General features: G+C 52.4%; 1 protein-coding gene across 1 annotated transcript in view; it reads left to right on the top strand.

Moving 5' to 3' along the window:
* adgrd1 (adhesion G protein-coupled receptor D1) overlaps positions 1–24743 on the top strand; it is a 344020-nt gene that overhangs the window by 207503 nt on the left and 111774 nt on the right. Inside the window, 1 exon segment of the mRNA XM_070886412.1 lies at positions 14250–14316. Within this exon segment, the coding sequence (XP_070742513.1) occupies positions 14250–14316 (67 nt within the window).

Raw genomic sequence — 24743 nt, 5'->3', positions numbered from 1 at the left:
GCGATCAGGCGCAGGCAGCGGAAGGAGCGTGCGGCAAACCAGTCCCACCCACCCCTTCCCCCGACGAATATCTGTCCCACCTGTGACAGGGTCTGTGGCTCTCGTGCTGGACTCTTCAGCCACCAAAGGACTCACTTCAGGAGTGGAAGCAAGTCTTCCTCGACTCCGAGGGACTGCCTATGATGATGATGATGATCGTTGCTGAAGAATTCACAGCAACACATTGCTATTAAGAACTAGTTGGTTTATTAACAAAGGTTTAACAATCACACTGCACATTACCAGTTCATCCACCAGGCTCACAACCACCTGCCTCATCGTGGATCCCCTGAACCCAACTGCCTGGAGTTTTATTGAGTCTTGTGAACTTCACATGACTGGCTAAGCCCCTCCCAACTCAACAGCTCTACAATTATTTTAAAAGTAACTTTAAATCAAGTGCCCCCTTTTTTTTTGAGGGCACCAAAAACCACAATTTAACAATTAGAAATTAAAGGAAACCTTTTTCAAATCAGATCAAATTGTTCCCTGTTGAAATGAAACACTCCAGTCCCTCCGGCACCCACCTCTCGCGGAAGGCCGCGAGCGTACCGGTGGACACCGCGTGCTCCATCTCCAGGGACACCCTGGCTCGGATGTAACCGCGGAAGAGAGGCAGGCAGTCGGGCTGAACGACCCCCTCGACCGCCCGCTGCCTGGACCGGCTGATGGCCCCCTTGGCCAGGCCCAGGGGCAGTCCTACGAGGAGGCCCTCGGACCTGCCCGCTCCCCTCCGCACAGGGTGGCAACAGCCCCACAAACCTGTGAGCATGTGCACAGGTGCATACGTTACAGAAGGGAAATCGCTTCTCCTGCTTTGAAGCAAGCTAGGAAACAGCGATCTCCCTTAGCAGAGGGGTCAATAACCAGGGAGCATAGATTTAAAGTCATTGGGGGGAGGTTTAGAGGGGAACTTTCTTCACCCAGAGGGTGGTGGGGGTCTGGAACTCACTGCCTGAAAGGGTGGTAGAGGCAGAAACCCTCACCACATTTAAAAAGTACCTGGATGTGCACCTGAAGTGTCGTAACCTACAGGGCTACGGACCGAGAGCTGGAAAGTGGGATTAGGCTGGGTAGCTCTTGGTCGGCCGGCGCGGACACGATGGGCCGAATGGCCTCCTTCTGTGCTGTAAATTTCTCTGATTCTCTGAATAAATCAAATAAAAATTCTTGCATTTCTGAACAGGGTGGAAGATATAAAGAATAGCGTAACAATGCAGACAGTTAATGCGTCAATTATTCTTCCCTTTAAAAGGGAGCAAGATAACGATCTGATAATAGAATAACTGTAGATAAAGTGATTAAAACCCTGTCAAGTATAACTCCTGTCCGTTCTGAGCGTGAGAATGGAATCCGGCAGGATGGGTTGAGGAATGTGAGACATGCCCAGAGTCACGGCTAACACTGCAGCCACAGAAGTTGCTCCTAAATTCCCTATTGGATTTATTAGTGATTATCTTATATTTATGGCCTATCGAGCCCCTCCATAATTTTGAAAACCTCTACCTTCTGAGGCACACTCGCCTCTGAGTCAGAAGGTTGTGGGTTTAAGTTCCACTCCAGGGACTTGAGCACGTAAAATCTAGGCTGACACTCCAGTTCAGTACTGAGGGAGCGCCGCACTGTCGGAGGGGCAGTACTGATGGAGTGCTGCACTGTCGGAGGGGCAGTACTGAGGGAGTGTTGCATTGTCAGAGGGGCAGTACTGAGGGAGCGCCGCACTGTCGGAGGGGCAGTACTGAGGGAGTGCTGCACTGTCGGAGGGGCAGTACTGAGGGAGCGCCGCACTGTCGGAGGGGCAGTACTGAGGGAGTGTTGCATTGTCAGAGGGGTAGTACTGAGGGAGCGCCGCACTGTCGGAGGGGCAGTACTGAGGGAGTGTTGCATTGTCAGAGGGGTAGTACTGAGGGAGCGCCGCACTGTCGGAGGGGCAGTACTGAGGGAGTGTTGCCTTGTCAGAGGGGTAGTACTGAGGGAGCACCGCACTGTCAGAGGGCCAGTACTGAGGGAGCACTGCACTGTCGGAGGGGTAGTACTGAGGGAGTGCTGCGCTGTTGGAGGGGCAGTACTGAGGAAGTGCTGCACTGTTAGAGGGGCAGTACTGAGGGAGTGCTGCACTGTCAGAGGGGCAGTACTGAGGAAGTGCTGCACTGTTGGAGGGGCAGTACTGAGGGAGTGCTGCACTGTCAGAGGTGCCGTCTTTCGGATGGGACATTAAACCGAGGCCCCATCTTCCCTCACAGGTAAAAATCCCATGGCACTATTTTGAAGAAGAGCAGGGGAGTTATCCCTGGTGTCCTGGGGCCAATATTTATCCCTCAATCAACATCACTGAACCATCTGATCATTATCACGTCGCTGTGTGTGGGAGCTTGCTGGGCGCGAGTTGGATGCCGCGTTTCCCACATTACAACAGTGACTACACTCCAAAAAGTACTTAATTGCTGTGAAGCGCTTTGAGACGTCTGGTGGTCGTGAAAGGCGCTATCTAAATGCAAGTCTGTCTTCTCTTTGCGAGAGGAAGGAGTGCCAGCCGGTTGAGTTTGACAGATAACTGGGCGATGAGAGACAGCAGTGTGGATTGTTTGAGTTATTGTGCGTGCACTTTGCAGCATATCTTGTTCTGGTCCAGTGCCAGCCAAGTCTCTTGACATAATATTTGATCAGTGAGATTAACTGTATCGATCGCTAATGAACTGTCCCTACACTGTGCTTTGAGCTTGGGTTTCATTGACACACTCCACCAGTTAACGACTCTATAAGAGCACTAATTACCCAGCAACGGTGGTGCTGCTGTCATTTCAAATTATAAGATAAAAGCCGGTGAGGAATGGTGGGAGGGTTTGCCCTTACGGATAATGCTGGCACTGCAGGGGAACTTGTGCATCTGATATGCAAACAGCTTCAAAACTTTTGATCATTCTTACTGGAGGTTGGTTTGACTCTTATCAAGTGCCATCAAAGTGCCTTGTGTGAAAAAAACCTTTTGAACGTTAATGAAATCAGAAACTAATAGGAGTGAGAGAGCACAGAGGCAGGAACGTTAGCTGGGTTCATAGAACCTCGCAGCGCAGCAACAGGACATTCGGCCCATCGAACCTGTGCCGGCTCTGTGACAGAGCGACCCAATCAGTCCCACTCCCCCCGCTCTTTCCCCACAGCCCGGCACATTTCTCCCCTTCCAGTATTTATCCAATTCCCGGTTTGAAAGTTACTATTGAATCTGCTCCCACCGCCCTTTCAGGCAGCGCGTTCCCGATCACAACAACTCGCTGCGTAAAAACATTCTCCCCATCTCCCCGTCTGGTCCTTTTGCCAATTGCCTTAAATCAGAACCCTCCGGTTACCGACCCTCCCGCCAACAAGAATGACTTGCATTTATATAGAGCCTTTCACAACCTTACGACGTCCCAAAGCACTTTACAGCCAATGAAGTACTTTTGGAGTGTAGTCACTGTTGTAATCTGGGAAACATGGCAGCTTAACTTGCGCACAGCAAGCTCCCACACACAGCAATGTGATAATGACCAGATAATCTGTTTTTTTTGTTATGTTGATTGTGGGATAAATATTGGCTCCAGGACACTGGGGATAACTCCCCTGCTCTTCTTCGAAATAATGCCGTGGGATCTTTTACGTCCACCTGAGAGAGCAGATGGTGCCTCGGTTTAACGTCTCATCTGAAAGATTTGAGAACTGCTTTTAAAACAAGATTCTCAAATCCCACTCTGGTGTCAGCCGTGGCTCAGTGGACAGCACTCTCGCCTCTGAGTCAGAAGGTCATGGGTTCAAGTCCCACTTCAGGAACTTGAGCACAAAAATACAGCCTGACACTCCCAGTGCAGTGCTGAGGGAGTGCCACACTATTGGAGGTGCTGTCTTTTGATGAGACATTAAACCAAGATCCATGACACTATTTTGAAGAAGAGCAGGGGAGTTCTCCCCAGTGTCCTGGGGCCAATATTTATCCCTCAATCAACGTCACTAAAAAAACAGATTATCTGGGTAATTATCACATTGCTATTTGTGGGAGCTTGCTGTGCCGTGTTTCCCACATTACAACAGCGACTACACTCCAAAAAAGTACTTCACTGGCCGTAAAGCGCTTTGGGACGTCCTGAAGTAGTGAAAGGGGCTATAGAAAAGCAAATCTTTCTTCAATGGTCAAAACGGAACCCTGGTTTTGAACCATTCCACAGACCCAGCAGCAGCATGTACCTTGGGCTATCTGGTTATGTGTTTTACACAGGACCATCTCAATCTCCGTTGCAGAGGACAGAGTTTGATTGAGAAGGTTTCAGTGCTGTCCTTGTTGCTCTGTGTGTCTGTCTGCACCTGAGATTTAGGAGAGCTGAGTGAGATTTCCTGCGTTGATAACATTTACCCAGGTGATTTATGAATGAACTAGCCAGTGTGTGATGAATTGTAGCCTATTCTAGCTCCTGTCTCGTACCACATCTTACACACATCCCTTCACTGTCAGCCCGTCATAATGCCAACCTTTCATTAACCTGAAACGGTTCCTATTCAAAGATTGAGTAGACTAGACCTATATTCTCTAGAGTTTAGAAGAATGAGAGGTGATCTCATTGAAACATACAAGATTCATACAGGGCTTGTCAGGGTAAAGCCCATGGGATCCAGGGCAAAGTGGCAAGTTGGATCCAAAATTGGCTTGGAGGTAGGAAGCAAAGGGTAATGATTGATGGGTGTTTTTGTGACTGGAAGGATGTTTCCAGTGGGGTTCCGCAGGGTTCGGTACTTGGTCCCTTGCTTTTTGTGGTATATATCAACGATTTAGATTTGAATATCGGGAGTATGATTAAGAAGTTTGCAGATGACACTAAAATTGGCTGTGTGGTTGATAATGAAGAGGAAAGTCATGGGCTGCAGGAGGATATCAATCTACTGGTCAGGTGGGCAGAGCAGTGGCAAATGGAATTTAATTCAGAGAAGTGTGAGTTGATGCACTTTGGGAGGGCTAATAAGGAAAGGGTATACACATTAAGCGGTGGGCCACTTAATAGTGTAGATGAACAAAGGAACCTTGGAGTGCTTGTCCACAGATCCCTGAAAGTAGCAGGCCAGGTGGAGTACTGCATGCAGTTCTGGTCGCTGTATTATAGGAAGGACATGATTGCATTAGAGAGGTTGCAGAGGAGATTTACTAGGATGCTGCCTGGAATGGAGAATCTTAGTTATGAGGACAGAGTGGATAGGCTGGGTTTGTTCTCATTGGAACAGAGGAGGTTGAGAGGAGACCTCATCGAGGTGTACAAAATATTGAGGGGCCTGGACATAGTGGATAGTAAGGGTCTATTTCCATTGGTGGAGGGGTCTATTACTAGTGGGTATAGTTTTGAGGTTGGTGGAAGGTTTAGAGGGGATCTGAGAGGGGGGCTTCTTTACGCAGAGGGTTGTGGGGATCTGGCACTCGCTGCCTGGAAGAGTGGTGGATGCAGAAACCCTCACCACTTTTAAGAGATGGTTGGATGGGCACTTAAAGTGCAGTAACCTGCAGGGTTACGGACATAGAGCTGGTAATTGGGATTAGACTGGATGACCTTTTGTTGGACGGAGCAGATATAATGGTAAGTACTGCAGGGAATCTAATACGGCCAGGGTGATCTCCTGGACGAGTGTCGATCGCCTGGATGGGTTGGAGAGGAATTTTCCCAGATTTTTTTCTCCCTAAATTGGCCTGGGTTTTTATCTGTTTTTTGCCTCTTCCAGGAGATTACATGGCTCCGGTTGGAGTGTAGAATGTTTCAGTGTAAGGGGTGTCGCAGTTGTGTGAGGCGGATTGGTTGGGCCGGGTGCTCTTTACCTTTCCGTCATTGTTCATAGGTTTATATGTAACCTTCAGGGCTGCTGACCGAGGGCCGTGCGGCTCTTTGTCGGCCGGCGCGGACACGATGGGCCGGAATGGCCTCCTTCTGCGCTGTAAATTTCTATGTTTTTATTTTTCCCTGTGGTCTAGAACCAGGGATCACAGTCTCAGGATAAGGGGTTGGACATTTAGGACTGAGATGAGGAGGAATTTCTTCACTCAGAGGGTGGTGAATCGTTGGGATTCTCTGACCCAGAGGGCTGTGGAGGCTGAGTCTCTGAATATATTCAAGGCCGAGATCGATAGATATTTGGAAAGTGGAGCTGAGGTCAAAGATCAGTCATGGTCTCACTGAATGGCGGAGCAGGCTCGAGGGGCCGAATGGCCGACTCCTGCTCCTAATTATTATGTTTCTTATGTTCTTACTCGGGGGGGGCCATGTTTTTTTAAATTAAGGAGCCCTGTCATTATCGTGTAATATAGTCGGACGGAGAGGGTGAGTCGCTGTGTTATACTGAAAGTTAGAAGAACGTAAGTGGGAACTTCCTCCCAACAACAACTTGCATTTATATAGCATCTTTAACGCAGTAAAACGTCCCAAGGTGCTTCACAGGCGCATTATCAAACAAAGTTTGCATAAGGAGATATTCAGACAGATGACCAAAAGCTTGGTCAAAGAGGGAGGTTTTAAGGAGGAGAGAGGCGGAGATGTTTAGGGAGGAAATTCCAGAGCTTAGGGCCCAGGCAGCTGAAGGCACAGCCTCCAAGGCGCTATACAAATATAAGCTATTGTTGCTGTTTCTGCCTCTTACCTTATTTGTTGAGTACTTTTGCTCAACTACCCCAGTGGATCCTGTGCATTTTCGGGGTATGTGCCAGTTTTGTATCATGCCTGACACTTGTTTGAAAAGTTTCCGCTGTTTGATTGAAGACTTCTCGTTGTTCAAAAGGCCGTGGGGTTCAAAGTGCAGCCACTCAGATTGCCGTGTTGCAACGGGGAGAGGCCGGTTTATGCAGCACGGGATAGCAATGTCATTTTGCCGCTGTACAGATAGGAACTCGAACATATGAACCCGTGAGGATGCTCGCAGGTTTGTGGAGCTGTTGAGTTGTGAGTGGCTTAGACAGTCACGTGATGGAACAAGACTCAATAAAACCCCAGCCAGTTGGGGAGATCCACAATGAGGCAGGTGGTTGTGAGCCTGGCGGATAGAATCATAGAAATTTACAGCACGGAAGGTGGCCATTTTGGCCCATCGTGTCCGCTCTGGCTGACCAAGAGCTACCCAGTTAATCCCACTTTGCAGCTCTCGGTCCGTAGCCCTGTAGGTTACGGCACTTCAGGTACACATCCAGGTACTTTTAAAATATGGTGAGGGTTTCTGCCTCTACCACCCTTTCAGGCAGTGAGTTCCAGACCCCCACCACCCTCTGGGTGAAGACATTTCCCCTCATCTCCCCTCTAAACCTCCCCCCAATTGCTTTAAATCTATGCCTCCTGGTTGTTGACCCCTCTGCCACTCTATCCAGGCCCCTCATCATTTTATACACCTCAATCAGGTCTCCCCTCAGCCTCCTCTGTTCCAAAGAAAACAGACCCAGCCTATTCAATCTTTCCTCATAGCTAAAATTCTTCAGTCCAGGCAACATCCTCGTAAATCTCCTCTGCACCCTTTTTAGTGCAATCACATCTTTCCTCTAATGTGGTGACCAGAACTGCACGCAGTACTCCAGCTGTGGCCAACCAGTGTTTTATGCAGTTCAAATATAACCCCCCCCTGCTCTTATATTCCATGCCTTGGCTAATAAAGGCAAGTATCCCGTATGCGTTCTTAACCACCTTATCTACCTGGCCTGCTACCTTCAGGGATCTGTGGACCTGCACTCCCAGGTCCCTCTGTTCCTCTACACTTCCCAGTGTCCTACCATTTAATGTGTATTGCCTTGCCTTGTTAGACCTCCTCAAATGCATTACTTCACACTTATCCGGATTGAATTCCATTTGCCACTGTTCTGCCCACCTGACCAGTACATTGATATCTTCCTGCAATCTGCAGCTTTCTGCTTCACTATCAACCACACGGCCGATTTGAGTGTAATCTGCAAACTTCTTAATCATACCTCCAACATTCAAGTCCAACTCATTGATATATACCACAAAAAGCAAGGGACCCAGCACTGAGCCCTGTGGAACCCCACTGGATACATCCTTCCAGTCACAAAAACACCCATCAACCATTACCCTTTGCCTCCTGCCTCTGAGCCAATTTTGGATCCAACTTGTCACTTTGCCCTGGATCCCATGGGCTTTTACTTTCGTGACCAGTCTGCCATGTGGGAATTTATCAAAAGCTTTGCTACAATCCATATACACTACATCGTGCACACTGCCCTCATCCACCCTCCTGGTTACCTCCTCGAAAAATTCACTCAAGTTAGTCAGACACAACCTTCCCTTGACAAATCCATGCTGACTGTCCTTGATTAATCCGTGTCTTTCTAATTTTCCCACCACCGAGGTTAGGCTGACTGGCCTGTAATTACTCGGTCTATCCCTTTCTCCCTTTTTAAACAATGGTACAACGTTAGCAGTCCTCCAGTCCTCCAGCACCACACCTGTAGCCAAAGAGGATTGGAAAATGATAGTCAGAGCCTCTGCTATTTCCTCTTTTGCTTCTCTTAACAGCCTAGGATGTCATCTGGGCCTGGGGATTTATCCACTTTCAAAGCTGCTAAGCCCCTTAATACTTCCTCTCTCACTATGTTTATTTCATCTAATATTTCACACTCCCCTCCCTTATTGCAAAGTCTGCATCGCCCCCTCTCTTTTGTGAAAACAAATGCAAAGTGTTCATTTAGAATCATATCCACGCCTTCCGCCTCCACACACAGATTTCCTTTATGGTCTCTAATAGTCCCCACCCTTTCTCTAGTTATCCCCTTGCTCTTAAGATGTATTTATAACACATCTTTGGATTTTCCCTGGATGAACCGGTAATGTGTCGTGTGATTGTTAAACCTTTGCTAATAAACCAACTAGTTCTTGGTAGCAATGTGTTGCTGTGAATTCTTAAGCAAAGAACCCATGAAGCAAATACATTACAGGAACACGTTCCTCCTTTACTAAGTGCAGTTAATGTAACTGCCTGCTGGTTTATACGGCCCGTGTAGCCTTGCAATCCATTGAAACATCCTTCCTTACTGTGCTATCGGAGAACAAGAAGCAACTCTGAATAATATATCGATGTTCAATCGATGTTCAGCCCCTATTCCACAGGGTAGTGCAGAGCTGGAGATCTGCAAGGCCTGTGTGTCTGATATCAATCATCAAATATTTCTCACCTGTGGGATCAATTTTTAACATTTCTTTTTCATCATTATGAAGTCAGAGTAAAGTACCTTGGCTTGTCTGTTTCCTGGTCCTTGCATCTTTGTGCGATTTGCAGCGGGTGCACTGAGAATTCTACATCCTCAGCATTTGCTATTTGTTGATTGCTGCACCCTCACCTCAGTAAAACAGGAAGGACCCGAGTCGGAATAAAACAGACTCAGAGGGTTGACTAGGTTAGGCCGCTATTTGTGAGGAACACGTTGCTCATTAAATCTGAGGTTTGGCTTGGCTCCAGTTAAAGAAACATTCCTTTCTTCCAGCTGGAGCGGTGTGAATGAGACACGCTACAGAGTGAGTGGGTGGTGAGGGAGGGGGAGGGGCGATGGGAGGGGGAGGAGGGGGAGAGGGGGATGGGCGATGGGACGGGGATGGGCGATGGGAGGGGGATGGGCGATGGGAGGGGGAGGAGGGGGAGAGGGAGGGGGATGGGCGATGGGAGTGGGGGGGGGGGAGAGGGAGGGGGATGGGCGATGGGACGGGGAGGAGGGGGAGAGGGAGGGGGATGGGCGATGGTAGGGGGATGGGTGATGAGAGGGAGGGGGATGGGCGATGGGAGGGGGATGGGCGATGAGAGGGAGAGGTGGGCGATGGGAGGGAGAGATGGGCGATGGGAGTGGGGGGGGGAGGGAGGGGGATGGGCGATGGAAGGGGGATGGGCAATGGGAGGGAGAGATGGGCGATGGGAGGGAGAGATGGGCGATGGGAGTGGGGGGGGAGGGAGAGGGATGGGCGATGGGAGGGGGATGGGCGATGGGAGGGAGAGATGGGTGATGGGAGGGAGAGATGGGCGATGGGAGTGGGGAGGGGAGAGGGAGGGGGATGGGCGATGGAAGGGGGATGGGTGATGGGAGGGAGAGATGGGCGATGGGAGTGGGGGGGGAGAGGGAGGGGGATGGGCGATGGGAGGGAGAGATGGGCGATGGGAGTGGGGGGGGGAGAGGGAGGGGGATGGGCGATGGGAGGGGGATGGGCGATGGGAGGGAGAGATGGGCGATGGGAGTGGGGGGGCAGAGAGAGGGGGGAGAGAGAGGGGAATGGGAGGAGGGGGATGGGCGATGGGGGAAAGGGAGGAGAGGGAGAGGGATGGGAGGAGGGGGAGAGAGAGGGGGATGGACGATGGAAGAGGGGAGAGAGGGAGGGGGGATGAGCGATGGGGATGGGGAGGAGGAGGCGGGGGGAGGGAAGGAGTGAGGGGAGGAGGGGGATGGGAGGAGGTGAGGGATGTGGGGGAGGGGATGAGGGGGCGAGAGAGGGGGATGGGCGATGGGGGAGTGGAGGAGGGGGAGAGGGAGGGTGATGGGAGGCGGATGGGTGATGGGAGAGGGAGGGGGATGGGCGATGGGCGAGGGGAGGAGGCCGACTGGCAGGTACCGAGTAGTCAGTGTTTGTTGTGGTCATTACCCATGGGTTTCCGTGGTGCTGTGTTGGATCCAATCGGAAGCTCCCGCGGTGTTCGGCAGTTATCAAGGTAATTAGCAGTTGGGGCCACAGATAAGGAATCACCACACGATGCAGCTATTCTATACCGGATTCTCATGTCATACGGCAAAAACACGGCGCGAATTTCCCAGCAGACAACAGGCAAAGCTCTTCTCCAGGTCACTGCTACAGGGCACCGGGGAGAACTCCCCTGCTCTTCTTCGAAATAGTGCCATGGAATCTTTTACATCCACCTGAGAGCAGACGGGGCCTCGGTTTAACGTCTTATCCGAAAAACGGCCCCTCCGATAGTGCAGCACTCCCTCAGTACTGCCCCTCCGACAATGCGGCGCTCCCTCAGTGTTGCCCCTCCAACAGTACGGCGCTCCCTCAGTACTGCCCCTCCGACAGTACGGCGCTCCCTCAGTACTGCCCCTCCGACAGTACGGCGCTCCCTCAGTACTGACCCTCCGACAGTGCAGCGCTCCCTCAGTACTGCCCCTCCGAGAGTGCAGCGCTCCCTCAGTACTGCCCCTCCGACAGTGCGGCGCTCCCTCAGTACTGCCCCTCCGACAGTGCGGCGCTCCCTCAGTACTGCCCCTCTGACAATGCTGCACTCCCTCAGTCATCATCATCATAGGCAGTCCCTTGGAATTGAGGCAGACTTGCTTCCACTCCTGAAGTGAGTTCTTTGGTGGTTGAAAAGTCCAATACGAGAGCCACAGACTCTGTCACAGGTGGGACAGACAGTGGTTGAGGGAAGGGGAGGGTGGGACAGGTTTGCCGCACGCTCCTTCCGCTGCCTGCGCTTGATTTCTGCATGCTCTCGGCGACGAGACTCGAGGTGCTCAGCGCCCTCCCGGATGCACTTCCTCCACTTAGGGCGGTCTTTGGCCGGGGACTCCCAGGTGTCGGTGGGGATGTTACACTTTATCAGGAAGGCTTTGAGGGTGTCCTTGAAACATTTCCTCTGCCCACCTTTGGCTCATTTGCCGTGTAGGAGTTCCGAGTAGAGCGCTTGCTTTGGGAGTCTTGTGTCGGGCATGCAGACGATGTGGCCCGCCCAACGGAGCTGGTCGAGTGTGGTCAGTGCTTCGATGCTGGGGATGTTGGACTGAGCGAGAACACTGATGTTGGTGCGTCTGTCCTCCCAGGGGATTTGCAGGATCTTGCAGAGGCAGAGCTGGCGGTATTTCTCCAGTGCTTTGAGGTGCCTGCTGTACATGGCCCATGTCTCTGAGCGATATAGGAGGGCGGGTATCACTACTAACCTGTAGACCATGAGCGTCGTGCTGGGTTTGAGGTCTTGGTCTTCAAACATTCTCTTCCTCAGGCAGCTGAAGGCTGCGCTGGTGCACTGGAGGCGGTGTTGGACCTCATCGTCAATGTCTGCCCTTACTGATAGACTCCAGAGGTATGAAAAATGGTCCACGTTGTCCAAGGCCGCGTCGTGGATTTTGATAATCGGGGCAGTGCTGTGTGGCGGGGGCAGGTTGGTGGAGGACCTTTGCCTTGCGGATGTTTAGCGCAAGGTCCATGCTCTCGTACGCTGCGATGAAGGTGTTGACGATGGCTTGGAGTTCAGCCTCTGAGTGTGTGCAGGCACAAGCGTTATCTGCGTACTGTAGTTCGATGACGGAGGATGGGACATAGAAACATAGAAACATAGAAAATAGGTGCAGGACTAGGCCATTCGGCCCTTCTAGCCTGCACCGCCATTCAATGAGTTCATGGCTGAACATTCAACTTCAGTACCCCATTCCTGCTTTCTCGCCATACCCCTTGATCCCCCTAGCAGTAAGGACCTCATCTAACTCCTTTTTGAATATAGAAACAATAGTGCCTCTGGCCTGGAGGCAGCAGAGGTTGAACAGGTTCCCATCTGCACAAAGTAGAAAGGGCCATCCGTCAGCTCAAGAACGACAAGGCAACAGGAGCAGATGGAATTCCTGCTGAAGCACTAAAGTATGGCGGAGAGGCACTATTGGCACGAATGCATGACCTCATCTCTCTCATATGGAAGGAGGAGAGCATGCCAGAAGATCTCAGAGATCTCGTAATCGTGACCATCTTCAAATAAGGAGACAAGTCCGACTGCGGTAACGACAGAGGAATCTCTCTGCTGTCGGCCACTGGGAAAGTCATTGTTAGAATCTTCCTCAACCGTCTACTCCCTGTGGCCGAGGAGCTCCTCCCAAAGTCACAATGCAGATTCCGTCCACGGAGTGGTACAATGTACATGATCTTCACCTCACGACAACTACAAGAGAAATGCAGGGAACTGTACCAACTCTTGTACATGGCCTTCTTTGACCTCACAAAGGCCTCTGACATTGTCAACTGTGAGGGATTATGGAGCATTCTCCTCCATTTCGGCTGCCCTCAAAAGTTTGTCAGCATCCTCCGCCTGCTCCATGATGACATGCAGGCCGTGATCCTGACCAACGGATCCACCACAGACCCAATCCACATCCAGACCGGGGTCAAGCAGGGCTGCATCATCGCACCAGCGCTCTTTTCGATCTTCCTTGCTTCCTCAGTACTGCCCCTCCGACGGTGCGGCACTCCCTCAGTACTTCCCCTCCGACAGTGCAGCGTTCCCTCAGTACTGCCCCTCCCACAGTGCAGCGTTCCCTCAGTACTGCCCCTCAGACAGTGCAGTGCTCCCTCAGTACTGCCCCTCCCACAGTGCAGCGTTCCCTCAGTACTGCCTCTCCGACAGTGCAGCGCTCCCTCAGTACTGCCCCTCCGACAGTGCGGCACTCCTTCAGTACTGCCCCTCCGACAGTGCGACGCTCCCTCAGTACTGCCCCTCCCACAGTGTGGTGCTCCCTCAGTACTGCCCCTCCGACAGTGCGGCGCTCCATCAGTACTGCCCCTCCGACAGTGCGGCGCTCCCTCAGTACTGCCCCTCCCACAGTGCGTCGCTCCCTCAGTACTGCCCCTCCGACAGTGCGGCGCTCCATCAGTACTGCCCCTCCGACAGTGCGGCGCTCCATCAGTACTGCCCCTCCCACAGTGCGGCGCTCCCTCAGTACTGCCCCTCCCACAGTCTGGCGCTCCCTCAGTACTGCCCCTCCCACAGTGCGTCGCTCCCTCAGTACTGCCCCTCCGACAGTGCGGTTCTCCCTCAGTACGAAAGTATCAGCCTGTATTTTGTGTTGTGGAGTGGGCCGCGAATGTTCTGACGCAGAGACGAGAGTGACACCCACTGAGCCATGGCTGACATCGTGGAATGGAAATGGAAATCGGGAGCGGTGTTTAACAGGCGAATGAATTGCTAATTCCTGTTTTACACTATCACCCAAGGACAGCAGTACGAACCCTGATAATTAGAACATAAGAACATAAGAAATAGGAGCAGGAGTCGGCCATTCAGCCCCTCGAGCCTGCTCCGCCATTCAATAAGATCCTGGCTGATCTTTGACCTCAACCCCACTTTCCCGCCCGATCCCCAGCAGGTCGATGACAGATATTTGGAACTTGCCCAGACTGTGACTGCCGCTGTCACTTTATTCTGCTGTAAGCACAACTTGGTCCTGGAGTTAATTTCCTCTCTTTCTCCCGCAGTTGCTGGCTGTCTATTGAGAGAGGAGCCATCTGGGCATTCGTGGCCCCAGCGCTGTTTGTCATTGTGGTAAGTGAGACGTCGGAATCACACTGATCCAATGCCAGACTACACATGGCCGAGTGCACGCAAAGAGCATTTATTTTGCTCTGTGTCTATTACATCACATAAGAACATAAGAAATAGGAGCAGGAATCGGCCATAGGGCCCCTCGAGCCTGCTCCGTCATTCAATACGATCATGGCTGATCTGATCATGGACTCAGCTCCACTTCCCTGCCCGCTCCCCATAACCCTTCACTCCCTTATCGCTCAAAAATCTGTCGATCTCCACTTAAATATATTCAATGACCCAGCCTCCACAGCTCTCTGGGGCAGAGAATTCCACAGATTTACAACCCTCTGAGAGAAGAAATCCCTCCTCATCTAAGTTTTAAATGGGCGGCCCCTTATTCTGAAACTGTGCCCCCTAGTTCTAGGTTCCCCATGAGGGGAAACATCCTCTCTGCATCTACCCTGTCAAGCCCCCTCAGAATCTTATACGTTTCAATTATATTGTCGTAGCAGTTCCGATAGGAATGGCGTTTATAGAGAATTGCGGGGGCGCGGTAAAGAACTAATTTTAATTGGATAATTGAAGCTGTCTTCCTGTGTATCGCTGCCCTCGGGTGTAGAACAGCCACCAATGTTGCAATGTGACTTTGAACTCTTTCCAACTCTATAAACAAGCTCGTTTTTTTGCAATTAATTAGCTCCGGGTTTCTTTATGGAAACACTCTGATCTCGAATAACGAATAACCCAGCAATTAAGGCAATTGGCAGAAGAACCAGAGGGGGAGATGAGGAGAATGTTTTGGCGCAGTGAGTTGTTGTGATCGGGAACGCGCTGCCTGAAAGGGCGGTGGGAGCAGATTCAATAGTAACTTTCAAACCGGGAATTGGATAAATAATTAGAAGGAAAAATGTGCTGTGCTGTGGGGAAAGAGCGGGGGCAGTGGGACAGATTGGATCGCTCTGTCACAGAGCCGGCACAGGCTCGATGGGCCGAATGGCCTCCTCCTGTGATTACTGAAGCTTTGCTTCTTGTTCTGGCCTGAGATTGTAGAATGTTCATTAATGTTTGGAATATGACTTTGAAGTCTTTCCAGCTCCATAAACAGCCACCTTTTTGCAATTAATTAGCTCCTGCTTTCTTTTTGCAATCACCGAGATCTAAAATCTTTCGCACAAGAGGCCATTTGGCCATTTTTGCCTGTGCTGAATTCAGGCCTCGCTCAGGAACTGAGTTTGCATAATCCCATTTCTGTTGGTTGGAGAGGCTAGAACCAGGGGTCACAGTCTCAGGATAAGGGGTCAGCCATTAAGGACTGAGATGAGGAGAAATTTCTTCCCTCAGAGGGTGGTGAATCTTTGGAATTCTCTGCCCCAGAAGGCTGTGGATGCTGAGTCTCTGAATATATTCAAGGCTGAGATCGATAGATTTTTGGACTCTCGGGGAATCGAGGGATATGGGGATTGGGCGGGAAAGTGGAGTTGAGGTCGAAGATCAGCCATGGTCTCACTGAATGGTGGAGCAGGCCGACTCCTGCTCCTATTTCGTATGATCTTATGTTCTCCCCAAACCTTTTTATAATCTTCTTTCAGTAATTATTCAGGTCCGTTCTTCAATACTGTAATTGATTGGGCATTGCCCATCACTTGTGGCAAAGTCATTTATGTTCCAGTAAATTTTTATCGAAAGGTTTCTTCTCACATCCTCGGTGACATCACTGAGACCTGATTGGATCCCATGGCTCTCCCCGAGGGCTCCTGGGTAAATGTGTCACGTGACCTGGTGCTCAGTCGCACAGCTTACTGTTCTACATTGAGTTAGCCCATCTCAGTCTGGGCCGGTGGTGGGGACAGGATTGGGTTGAGAACCCCCGGGGAGGAGGGGGGCAATCCATTGATCATACACACGATGAACAGCCCGTCCCACACAATGGCGACACCTCGTGTATCACAATATAGACACTCCCCACCCCACCCGAAACACGTGAGAGACCAAAAACCAGAATAGAAACCCAAGCCAATTGGGGGGAGAGGGGGGGCGGGGGAGAGGTGGGGGGAAGAAATCTGGGAAATTCCTCTCCAACCCATCTAGGCAAACAAAACTAGTCCAGGAGATCACTGTGGCCCTGATAATTGAATGCAGTACCTACCCTTCTGTAAGAGGTGATCTCCGCCCCGGCCAGAAACTGGTCCAAAACTTCAAGGCAACACCCTTGACTCCGGGAGACTGCCGAAGAAGAGGATTGAGGGATAAATATTGGCCCCAGGACACCGGGGAGAACTCCCCTGCTCTTCTTCGAAATAGTGCCATGGGATCTTTTACATCCTGAGAGAGCAGACGGGGCCTCGGTTTAACGTCTCACCCCAAAGACGGCCCCTCCGACAGAGCGGCGCTCCCTCAGTACTGCCCCTCTGACAGTGCGGAGCTCCCTCAGTACTGCCCCTCCGACAGTGCGGCGCTCCCTCAGTACTGCCCCTCTGACAGTGCGGCACTCCCTCAGTACTGCCCCTCTGACAGTGCGGAGCTCCCTCAGTACTGCCCCTCCGACAGTGCACTGCTCCCTCAGTACTGCCCCTCTGACAGTGCGGCACTCCCTCAGTACTGCACTGGGAGTGTCAGCCTTGATTTCGAGCTCTAGTCCCTGGGGTGGGACTTGAACCCACGACCTTCTGATATCAGAGGCGAGAGTGCTGCCCACTGAGACACGGGGTGACACTGTCCTATGAGAAACTTTGGTTTTTGATGTGTATAAATTCAGAGTGTCACCAATCGGATAACATTCTGTTATAGTTTCCCTCAGAATATTGTTTTGATATATACCAGTGCAGACTCGATGGGCCAATTGGCCTCCTTCGGTGCTGTCCTTGCTATGATATTGGGCAGTATTCATTCAGCAGAAGAGTCTCCATTTCTACTCAGTTTGTTCTGCTCCTCTTCACTCAAAGTTGTTTCATTCAAAAGGTAATGTTTAGCCCCAGACTCCCACTCACCTGTGTTATTCATGTAGCTTAATACACATTTTTTCGCTTGAGCCAATTTTTAATGGGCAGAAAATGACTGAATTATCAGCGGCAGGCCACTTGTTCACACTAATGGTGAGGAAAGCCCCTCAGTGATTCATTACTATCTGCTGCGGGGGATTGAAGAGTGAGAGTCGGACTGTCTGCTTCCCATCACAGTCGATGGACGAGGGTCCTGGACTGGGGGCAGGAACGTTAACCCTCTCGTTAGTTTGCCTCTCTGCAAGCTTTGCCTGGTTTTGTGCCGCCTGTGTTTGGGTTGTGTTAGTTAGAGAGCAGGGCAGGGGTACGTTTGTGTCGAGGGTATGTTACTGAACACGTGACCTGGGGTCCTGGGCCAATAGCTCGCAGAGCGTGAGAATTGGGATTCAGTTTAACAAAGCTGAAAATAAAAAGTGACCATAAAAACCCAACGGGTTCACTGATGTCCCTTTCGGGAAGGAAACCTGCCACCCTTACCCGGTCTGGGCCTATACGTCACTCCAGTCCCACAGCAATGTGGTTGACTCTTCACTGTCCCTCTGAAGTGGCCCAGTGAGCCACTCAGTTGTATCAAAACTTCTCCCAGAGATTCGTGAAGAAGTCCCACCATCACCTTCTCAGGGCCACCAGGAACGGGCAATAAATGCTGGCCTCCCCAGAGCTACTAACATCCCGGGAATTACTTAAAACAATCAGGGGCTGAAATTGCCCTCCGTCTCAAATGGGGTGCACCTTCCGTGGAGAAAGATTGCAAAGTGCCGCAGTACAGCGGGACCTGGGGTACTTGTGCATGAAACACAAAAGGATAGTATGCAGGTACAGCAAGTGATCAGGAAGGTCAATGGAATCTTGGCTTTTATTGCAAAGGGGGATGGAGTATAAAAGCAGGGAAGTCCTGCTACAGTTGTACAGGGTATTGGTGAGGCCACACCTGGAATACTGCGTGCAGTTTTGGTTTCCATATTTACGAAAGGATATACTTGCTTTGGAGGCAGTTCAGAGAAGGTTCACTCGGTTGATTCCGGGGATGAGGGGGTTGACTTATGAGGAAAGGTTGAGGAGGTTGGGCCTCTACTCATTGGAATTCAGAAGAATGAGAGGTGATCTTATCGAAACGTATAAAATTATGAGGGGGCTTGACAAGGTGGATGCAGAGAGGATGTTTCCACTGATGAGGGAGACTAGAACTAGGGGGCATGGTCTTAGAATAAGGGGCCGCCCATTTAAAACTGAGATGAGGAGGAATTTCTTCTCTCAGAGGGTTGTAAATCTGTGGAATTCGCTGCCTCAGAGAGCTGTGGAAGCTGGGACATTGAATAAATTTAAGACAGAAATAGACAGTTTCTTAACCGATAAGGGGATAAGAGGTTATGGGGAGCGGGCGGGGAAGTGGAGCTGAGTCCATGATCGGATCAGCCATGATCGTATTAAATGGCGGAGCAGGCTCGAGGGGCCGAATGGCCGACTCTTGCTCCTATTTCTTATGTTCTTATTATTCTCCGCTCCAATCTTTGGGGTGGAGAAAACAAGGGAGTTGGCATCTTTGAAGTTTTTCATTTTTCCGGGCAGTGTTTGGGGGCGGCTGAGGGCCAGATTGCTGACGTTATCAGCGGTGTGAAGCTAAGCACGTCAGTTAAAGGGTCGGCCGCTGCGAGCTCTGCAGCCACTTTAGTCCGGCCCACTGGACCACCAGGCAGGGTTTCGGCCGGTCCAGCATCCTGGTACCCAAGAGGGGGTTCCAGGTTGCCTGTTGGGGGCCTGGCCGAATCCACGGGCGCCATCGTCAGCCTGAGTTCACAGTCGGCTGACAATTAAAATAAAACAGCGGCCGTGGTGTTGCACCCTCCCCTTTAAGGGTGAACGCGCCGCCCAGCCGCGGGCAGCTTCCCGCCGGGGAACGCTACGCTCCCATGTGACCGCTTCCCTCGCCGAGCGAAAAGGGGGTCAGTGCCGGATGGTAAAGGGGTCATGCCGGCCCGGTGTGGGGGCCGTGACGGGCGGTGAAGGGTTCGGTGCCGGGAGGTGAGGGTTCGGTGCCGGGCGGTGAAGGGTTCGGTGCCGGGCGGTGAGGGTTCGGTGCCGGGAGGTGAGGGTTCGGTGCCGGGAGGTGAGGGTTCGGTGCCGGGAGGTGAGGGTTCGGTGCCGGGCGGTGAAGGGTTTGGTGCCGGGCGGTGAAGGGGTCGGTGCCGGGCGGTGAAGGGTTCGGTGCCGGGCGGTGAAGGGTTCGGTGCCGGGAGGTGAAGGGTTCGGTGCCGGGAGGTGAGGGTTCGGTGCCGGGCGGTGAAGGGTTCGGTGCCGGGCGGTGAAGGGGTCGGTGCCGGGCGGTGAAGGGTTCGGTGCCGGGCGGTGAAGGGTTCGGTGCCGGGCGGTGAAGGGTTCGGTGCCGGGCGGTGAAGGGGTCGGTGCCGGGCGGTGAAGGGTTCGGTGCCGGGCGGTAAGGGGTTGGCCCGTGCCCGACGGGTCGGCACACAGGCGGAGCGGAAACCCGTTCTTGCTGCTTCCGGCCCGGGGCAGTTCCGGACGGGTCGGCCTATCCGCCTGCTCCCAGTCGGGACGGTGGTAATGGACCCTTGTGCCGGGCCCTGGTGAGGTTGTATTTATTGAGCACTGGTCTCCGCACTATAAAAGGGACATAGACACTGGAGAAAGTACAAGAAAGATTTACAAGGATATGGTACCAGAACTGGGAGATTGCAGCTGTCGGGGGAGGTTGGGGATTTGGAAAAGAGTAGATTTCGAGGCGACGTGATCCAGGCTTTAACATTGTGAATGGGTTGGGCAGGGTAGGTGTGGAGAGAATGTTTCCACTTGTGGGAGAATCCGAGACTGGGGGCCATGAATACAGGATGGTTACCGATAAACCCAATGAGGGAGTGAGGAGAAACTTCTTTACCCAGAGAGTGGTGAGAATGTGGAACTCGCTGCCACAGGGAGGGGTTGAGGCGAATAGCTTTCAATAGATGCTTTCAAAAGGAAACTAGATGCGTACATGAGAAAAAAGGAATGGAGCGAGATGTTGGAAGGCTGAGATGAGGGAGATGGAATGGGAGGAGACAATGTGGATATTAACCCCAGCAGAGAATGATTGGCCTGTTTCTGTGCTGTATATTCCGTGCGATTCTCTGTAAGGTGTGGTTGTGTCTGCTTCAGTGGGGGGCAAGGACATAATGGCTAGAATACTGCCTTCCCTCCACTGTTCCAGCCACAGGCAAAGCTGTGACAACTAATGAACGTGATGCCCCCACAGCGTTGAGTATCAGTAAGAACTCAACTACTGGGACAGATGTAACACAGACACTGGCGCTCTGTATATAGTTGGGCTTCTGGACTTCAGATCCTCAGAAGAGACAATCCCAAAAGCTTGGTCAAAGAGATAGGAGCATCTTAAAGGAGGAGAGAAAGGCAGAGAGTTGGTGGAGGGAATTTCAGAGTTTAGGATCTTAGCAACAGAAGGCATGGCCATCAATGCACAAGGGGCCAGAATTGGAGGAGCGCAGAGATCTCGGCGGGTTATAGGGGCTGGAAGAGATTACAGAGATAGGGAGGGGTGTAGGGGCTGGAGGGAACTCCCCTGCTCTGCTTCGAAATACTGGCCATGGGAGCCTTTACACCCACCTGCGAGGAAAAATGGGGCCTCGATCTCATCTGAAAGACAGCATCTCTGACAGTGCAGCGCTCCCTCAGTACTGCCCCTCCGACAGTGCGGCACTCCCTCAGTACTGCCCCTCCGACAGTGCGGCACTCCCTCAGTACTGCCCCTCCGACAGTGCGGCACTCCCTCAGTACTGCCCCTCCGACAGTGCGGCACTCCCTCAGTACTGCCCCTCCGACAGTGCGGCACTCCCTCAGTACTGCTCCTCCGACAGTGCAGCACTCCCTCAGTACTGCTCCTCTGACAGTGCAGCACTCCCTCAGTACTGCCCCTCCGACAGTGCGGCACTCCCTCAGTACTGCCCCTCCGACAGTGCGGCGCTCCCTCAGTACTGCCCCTCCGACAGTGCAGCACTCCCTCAGTACTGCCCCTCCGACAGTGCGGCACTCCCTCAGTACTGGTCTGGGAGTGTCGGCCTAGATTTTGTGCTGAAGTCCCTGGGGTCCCTCAACATCATTAAAATAAACAGATTATCTGGTCATTATCACATTGCTTTTTGTGGGAGCTTGCTGTTGGCTGCTGCATTTCCTACGTTTCAACAGCAAATTAAAACACTTCGAGACATTCTGAGGTTGTGAACGGTGCTATATATAAATGCAAGTTCTTTCTTTCTCTCTCTTTCCCTCTCTCTCTCTCACTAACTCTCGCTCGATTTTCCAATACTTCACTAAGTCGCCAGAACCGTCCTGGTCCTAGTTCTGAAGTGTGTTTTCAGACTTTCTGGCACTCCAGGTACAAACACATTTTAAAACTGGCAGCTTCGAAAGGTTCAGAAGCAGGGAGAGTGTTTCTGTCACAATGCCTCTTGGCAAACATTCAAAACCGCACTCCACAGAGACAAGAAGAGATTAAAGACGAGGAAGAAAACTGCGGGGTAAAGGGCAGGGTGACGATTGAGTTGGGCAGAATAGCAGTGTTTATCTGTGAATGTGAGTTCCGAGAAGCTAATTGGAAGGGAGGTTCATGCTGTTGTAGCCTTGACATACAAATTATCAAAGAGAAATAGAGAAGGTAAGTAAGGAGGAGGACAGGGCGAGGTGGACAAGGAGAGGGAGACAGCACAACAACAACAACTTGAATTTATATAGCGCCTTTAACGTAGCAAAATGTCCCAAGGCGCTTCACAGAAGTGATTATAACACAAAAAAATTTGACACCGAGCCGCATAAGAAGAAATTAGCGCAGGTGACCAAAAGCTTTAAGGAGCGTCTGAAAGGAGGAGAGAGAGGTAGAGAGGTGGAGAGGTTTAGGGAGGGAGTTCCAGAGCTTGGGGCCCAGGCAACAGAAGGCACGGTCACCAATGGTGGAGCGATTATAATCAGGGATGGTCAGGGGGGCAGAATTAGAGGAGCGCAGACATCTCGGGGGGTTGTGGGGCTGGAGGAGATTCATCATCATAGGCAGTCCCCCGTGTCGAGGGTGACTTGCTTCCACGCCAAAAAGGGATGAGTTCACCAGATATTTCAATGAAGGACCTCATATTCCAGATCCCGAACTACATCCTGAAGGGTGGAAGATGCCTGTGGGTGGATTTTTTTAACGTGGGGTGACCGTTGCACACCAGCCACCACACGGGCTTGACAGAGCGAGGTCTTGGTCCAGTGGCAAGGACGACTGGAGATGCTGTGCTGCACGGACCCAGTGCGCACACATATCGCAGTGTGGGCTGGTCCGCTGACAGTGCGGCACTCCGTCAGTACTGCCCCTCCGACAGTGCGGTGCTCCCTCAGTACTGCCCCTCCGACACTGCAGCGCTCCCTCAGTACTGCCCCTCCGACAATGCAGCGCTCCCTCAGTACTGCCCCTCCGACAGTGCAGCGTTCCCTCAGTACTGCCCCTCCGACAGTACAGCACTCCCTCAGTACTGCCCCTCCGACAGTGCAGCACTCTCTCAGTACTGCCCCTCCAACAGTGCAGCACTCCCTCAGTACTGCCCCTCCGACAGTGCAGCGTTCCCTCAGTACTGCTCCTCCGACAGTGCGGCGCTCCCTCAGTACTGCCCCTCCGACAGTGCGGCACTCCCTTAGTACTGCCCCTCCGACAGTGCAGCACTCCCTGAGTACCGCCCCTCCGACAGTGCGGTGCTCCCTCAGTACTGCCCCTCCGACAGTGCGGCACTCCCTCAGTACTGCCCCTCCGACAATGCAGCGCTCCCTCAGTACTGCCCCTCCGACAGTGCAGCGTTCCCTCAGTACTGCCCCTCCGACAGTACGGCACTCCCTCAGTACTGCCCCTCCGACAGTGCGGCACTCCCTCAGTACTACCCCTCCGACAGTGCGGCGTTCCCTCAGTACTGCCCCTCCGACAGTGCGACGCTCCCTCAGTACTGCCCCTCCGAGTTTTGATAAATAAAATGATGTATCACTCTCGGGAGTACGATTGCTAGCCAGCTGCTTGGCAAGATTCCCTCCTGTGAATTTAACAATTGCATTGGACCAAATTTACTTACTCCTCAGCCCTGGGGACATGCCTGATGAGCACTGGCTTCTGACTCCTACAGGGAAGGTGCCGAGATCGTTCAATGTTTCCTGTCCGAGATGTGTTCGTGGAAACCTTGAAGATTGATGATTTAATTTTTTTGAGATCCTTATCCAGAATGTGATGACGATTGTATTAAACAAAAGCAGTTGGCAAAGTGATACGCGCAGGCACATCATTTACTTCAGTTCTGTAACCAAATTCCGCTGACAGCCTGGCATTAGTGCGTGATGGAGATTCATTGACGGCTCCGTGGGTTGTGACAGGAGATGGACGGACATTGCCGCTTGCATCTAATAGCTGCCTCCTTGCATTTTGCTTTCGGGCTGCAATGGGCTAATATTTGTGGACATTACTCATGCTGTTGACATTGCATTTGTAATGTTTGTGACTCCAGCACCCACTGCACCTGGGATGGGAGGCATCGCGATCTTTACCCTGTGCTGACCGAAAACATGTCTTGTTCTAACCCCCAATATGCACCTCTTCCCGTTTGAGTGACCGAAGGCTACGGGGCCTAAAGTTGCCTTGCACGGCACGGGCTGTCGATTCACCATCCCCCGCTTAGTACAACTGCCCCGAGAGGGATTTATACCCCCCCCCGCCCCCGGGGGTGAAGAGACTCGTTATCGGCTCCGGGCGGTGTGGGGGGCTGGGGTGGGGGGGTTACCGGCTGCCGGGAAGTGGCTCGCGAGTGTTGAGCTGGCAGTGCGCTGGTGTCATTGCCGCGCGGGGTAACCCCCTCAGCGATGAATGGCAACACCTTAACGCCCCGCGCAGTGGTGGCGGGGGGGGGGGTGGGGGGGGGCGGGGGCGCGGGGGGGTGGGGTAATTGCCCCGCGGGGCGAGTGGGTGTCAACGACCCCGCTGAAGGTACCCGGCAGCCGCTGGTGGGACGGAGTTTAAAGGGGAGTTTGCCAGCACCCTGCGCCAATCTCCTCCAGCCCCGACACCCCTCCCTATCTCTGTAACCTCCTACACCCCTCCCTATCTCTGTAATCCCCTCCAGCCACTACACCCCTCCCTATCTCTGTAACCTCCTCCAGCCCTACACCCCTCCCTATCTCTGTAATCCCCTCCAGCCACTACACCCCTCCCTATCTCTGTAACCTCCTCCAGCCCTACACCCCTCCCTATCTCTGTAATCCCCTCCAGCCACTACACCCCTCCCTATCTCTGTAACCTCCTCCAGCCCTACACCCCTCCCTATCTCTGTAACCTCCTCCAGCCCCTACACCCCTCCCTATCTCTGTAACCCCCTCCAGCCCCTACACCCCTCCCTATCTCTGTAACCTCCTCCAGCCCCTACACCC

This window comes from Pristiophorus japonicus, chromosome 8 (genome assembly GCF_044704955.1).
Source record: "Pristiophorus japonicus isolate sPriJap1 chromosome 8, sPriJap1.hap1, whole genome shotgun sequence".
Taxonomy (NCBI): domain Eukaryota; kingdom Metazoa; phylum Chordata; class Chondrichthyes; family Pristiophoridae; genus Pristiophorus; species Pristiophorus japonicus.
This window is presented reverse-complemented; position numbering and strand designations above follow the sequence as displayed.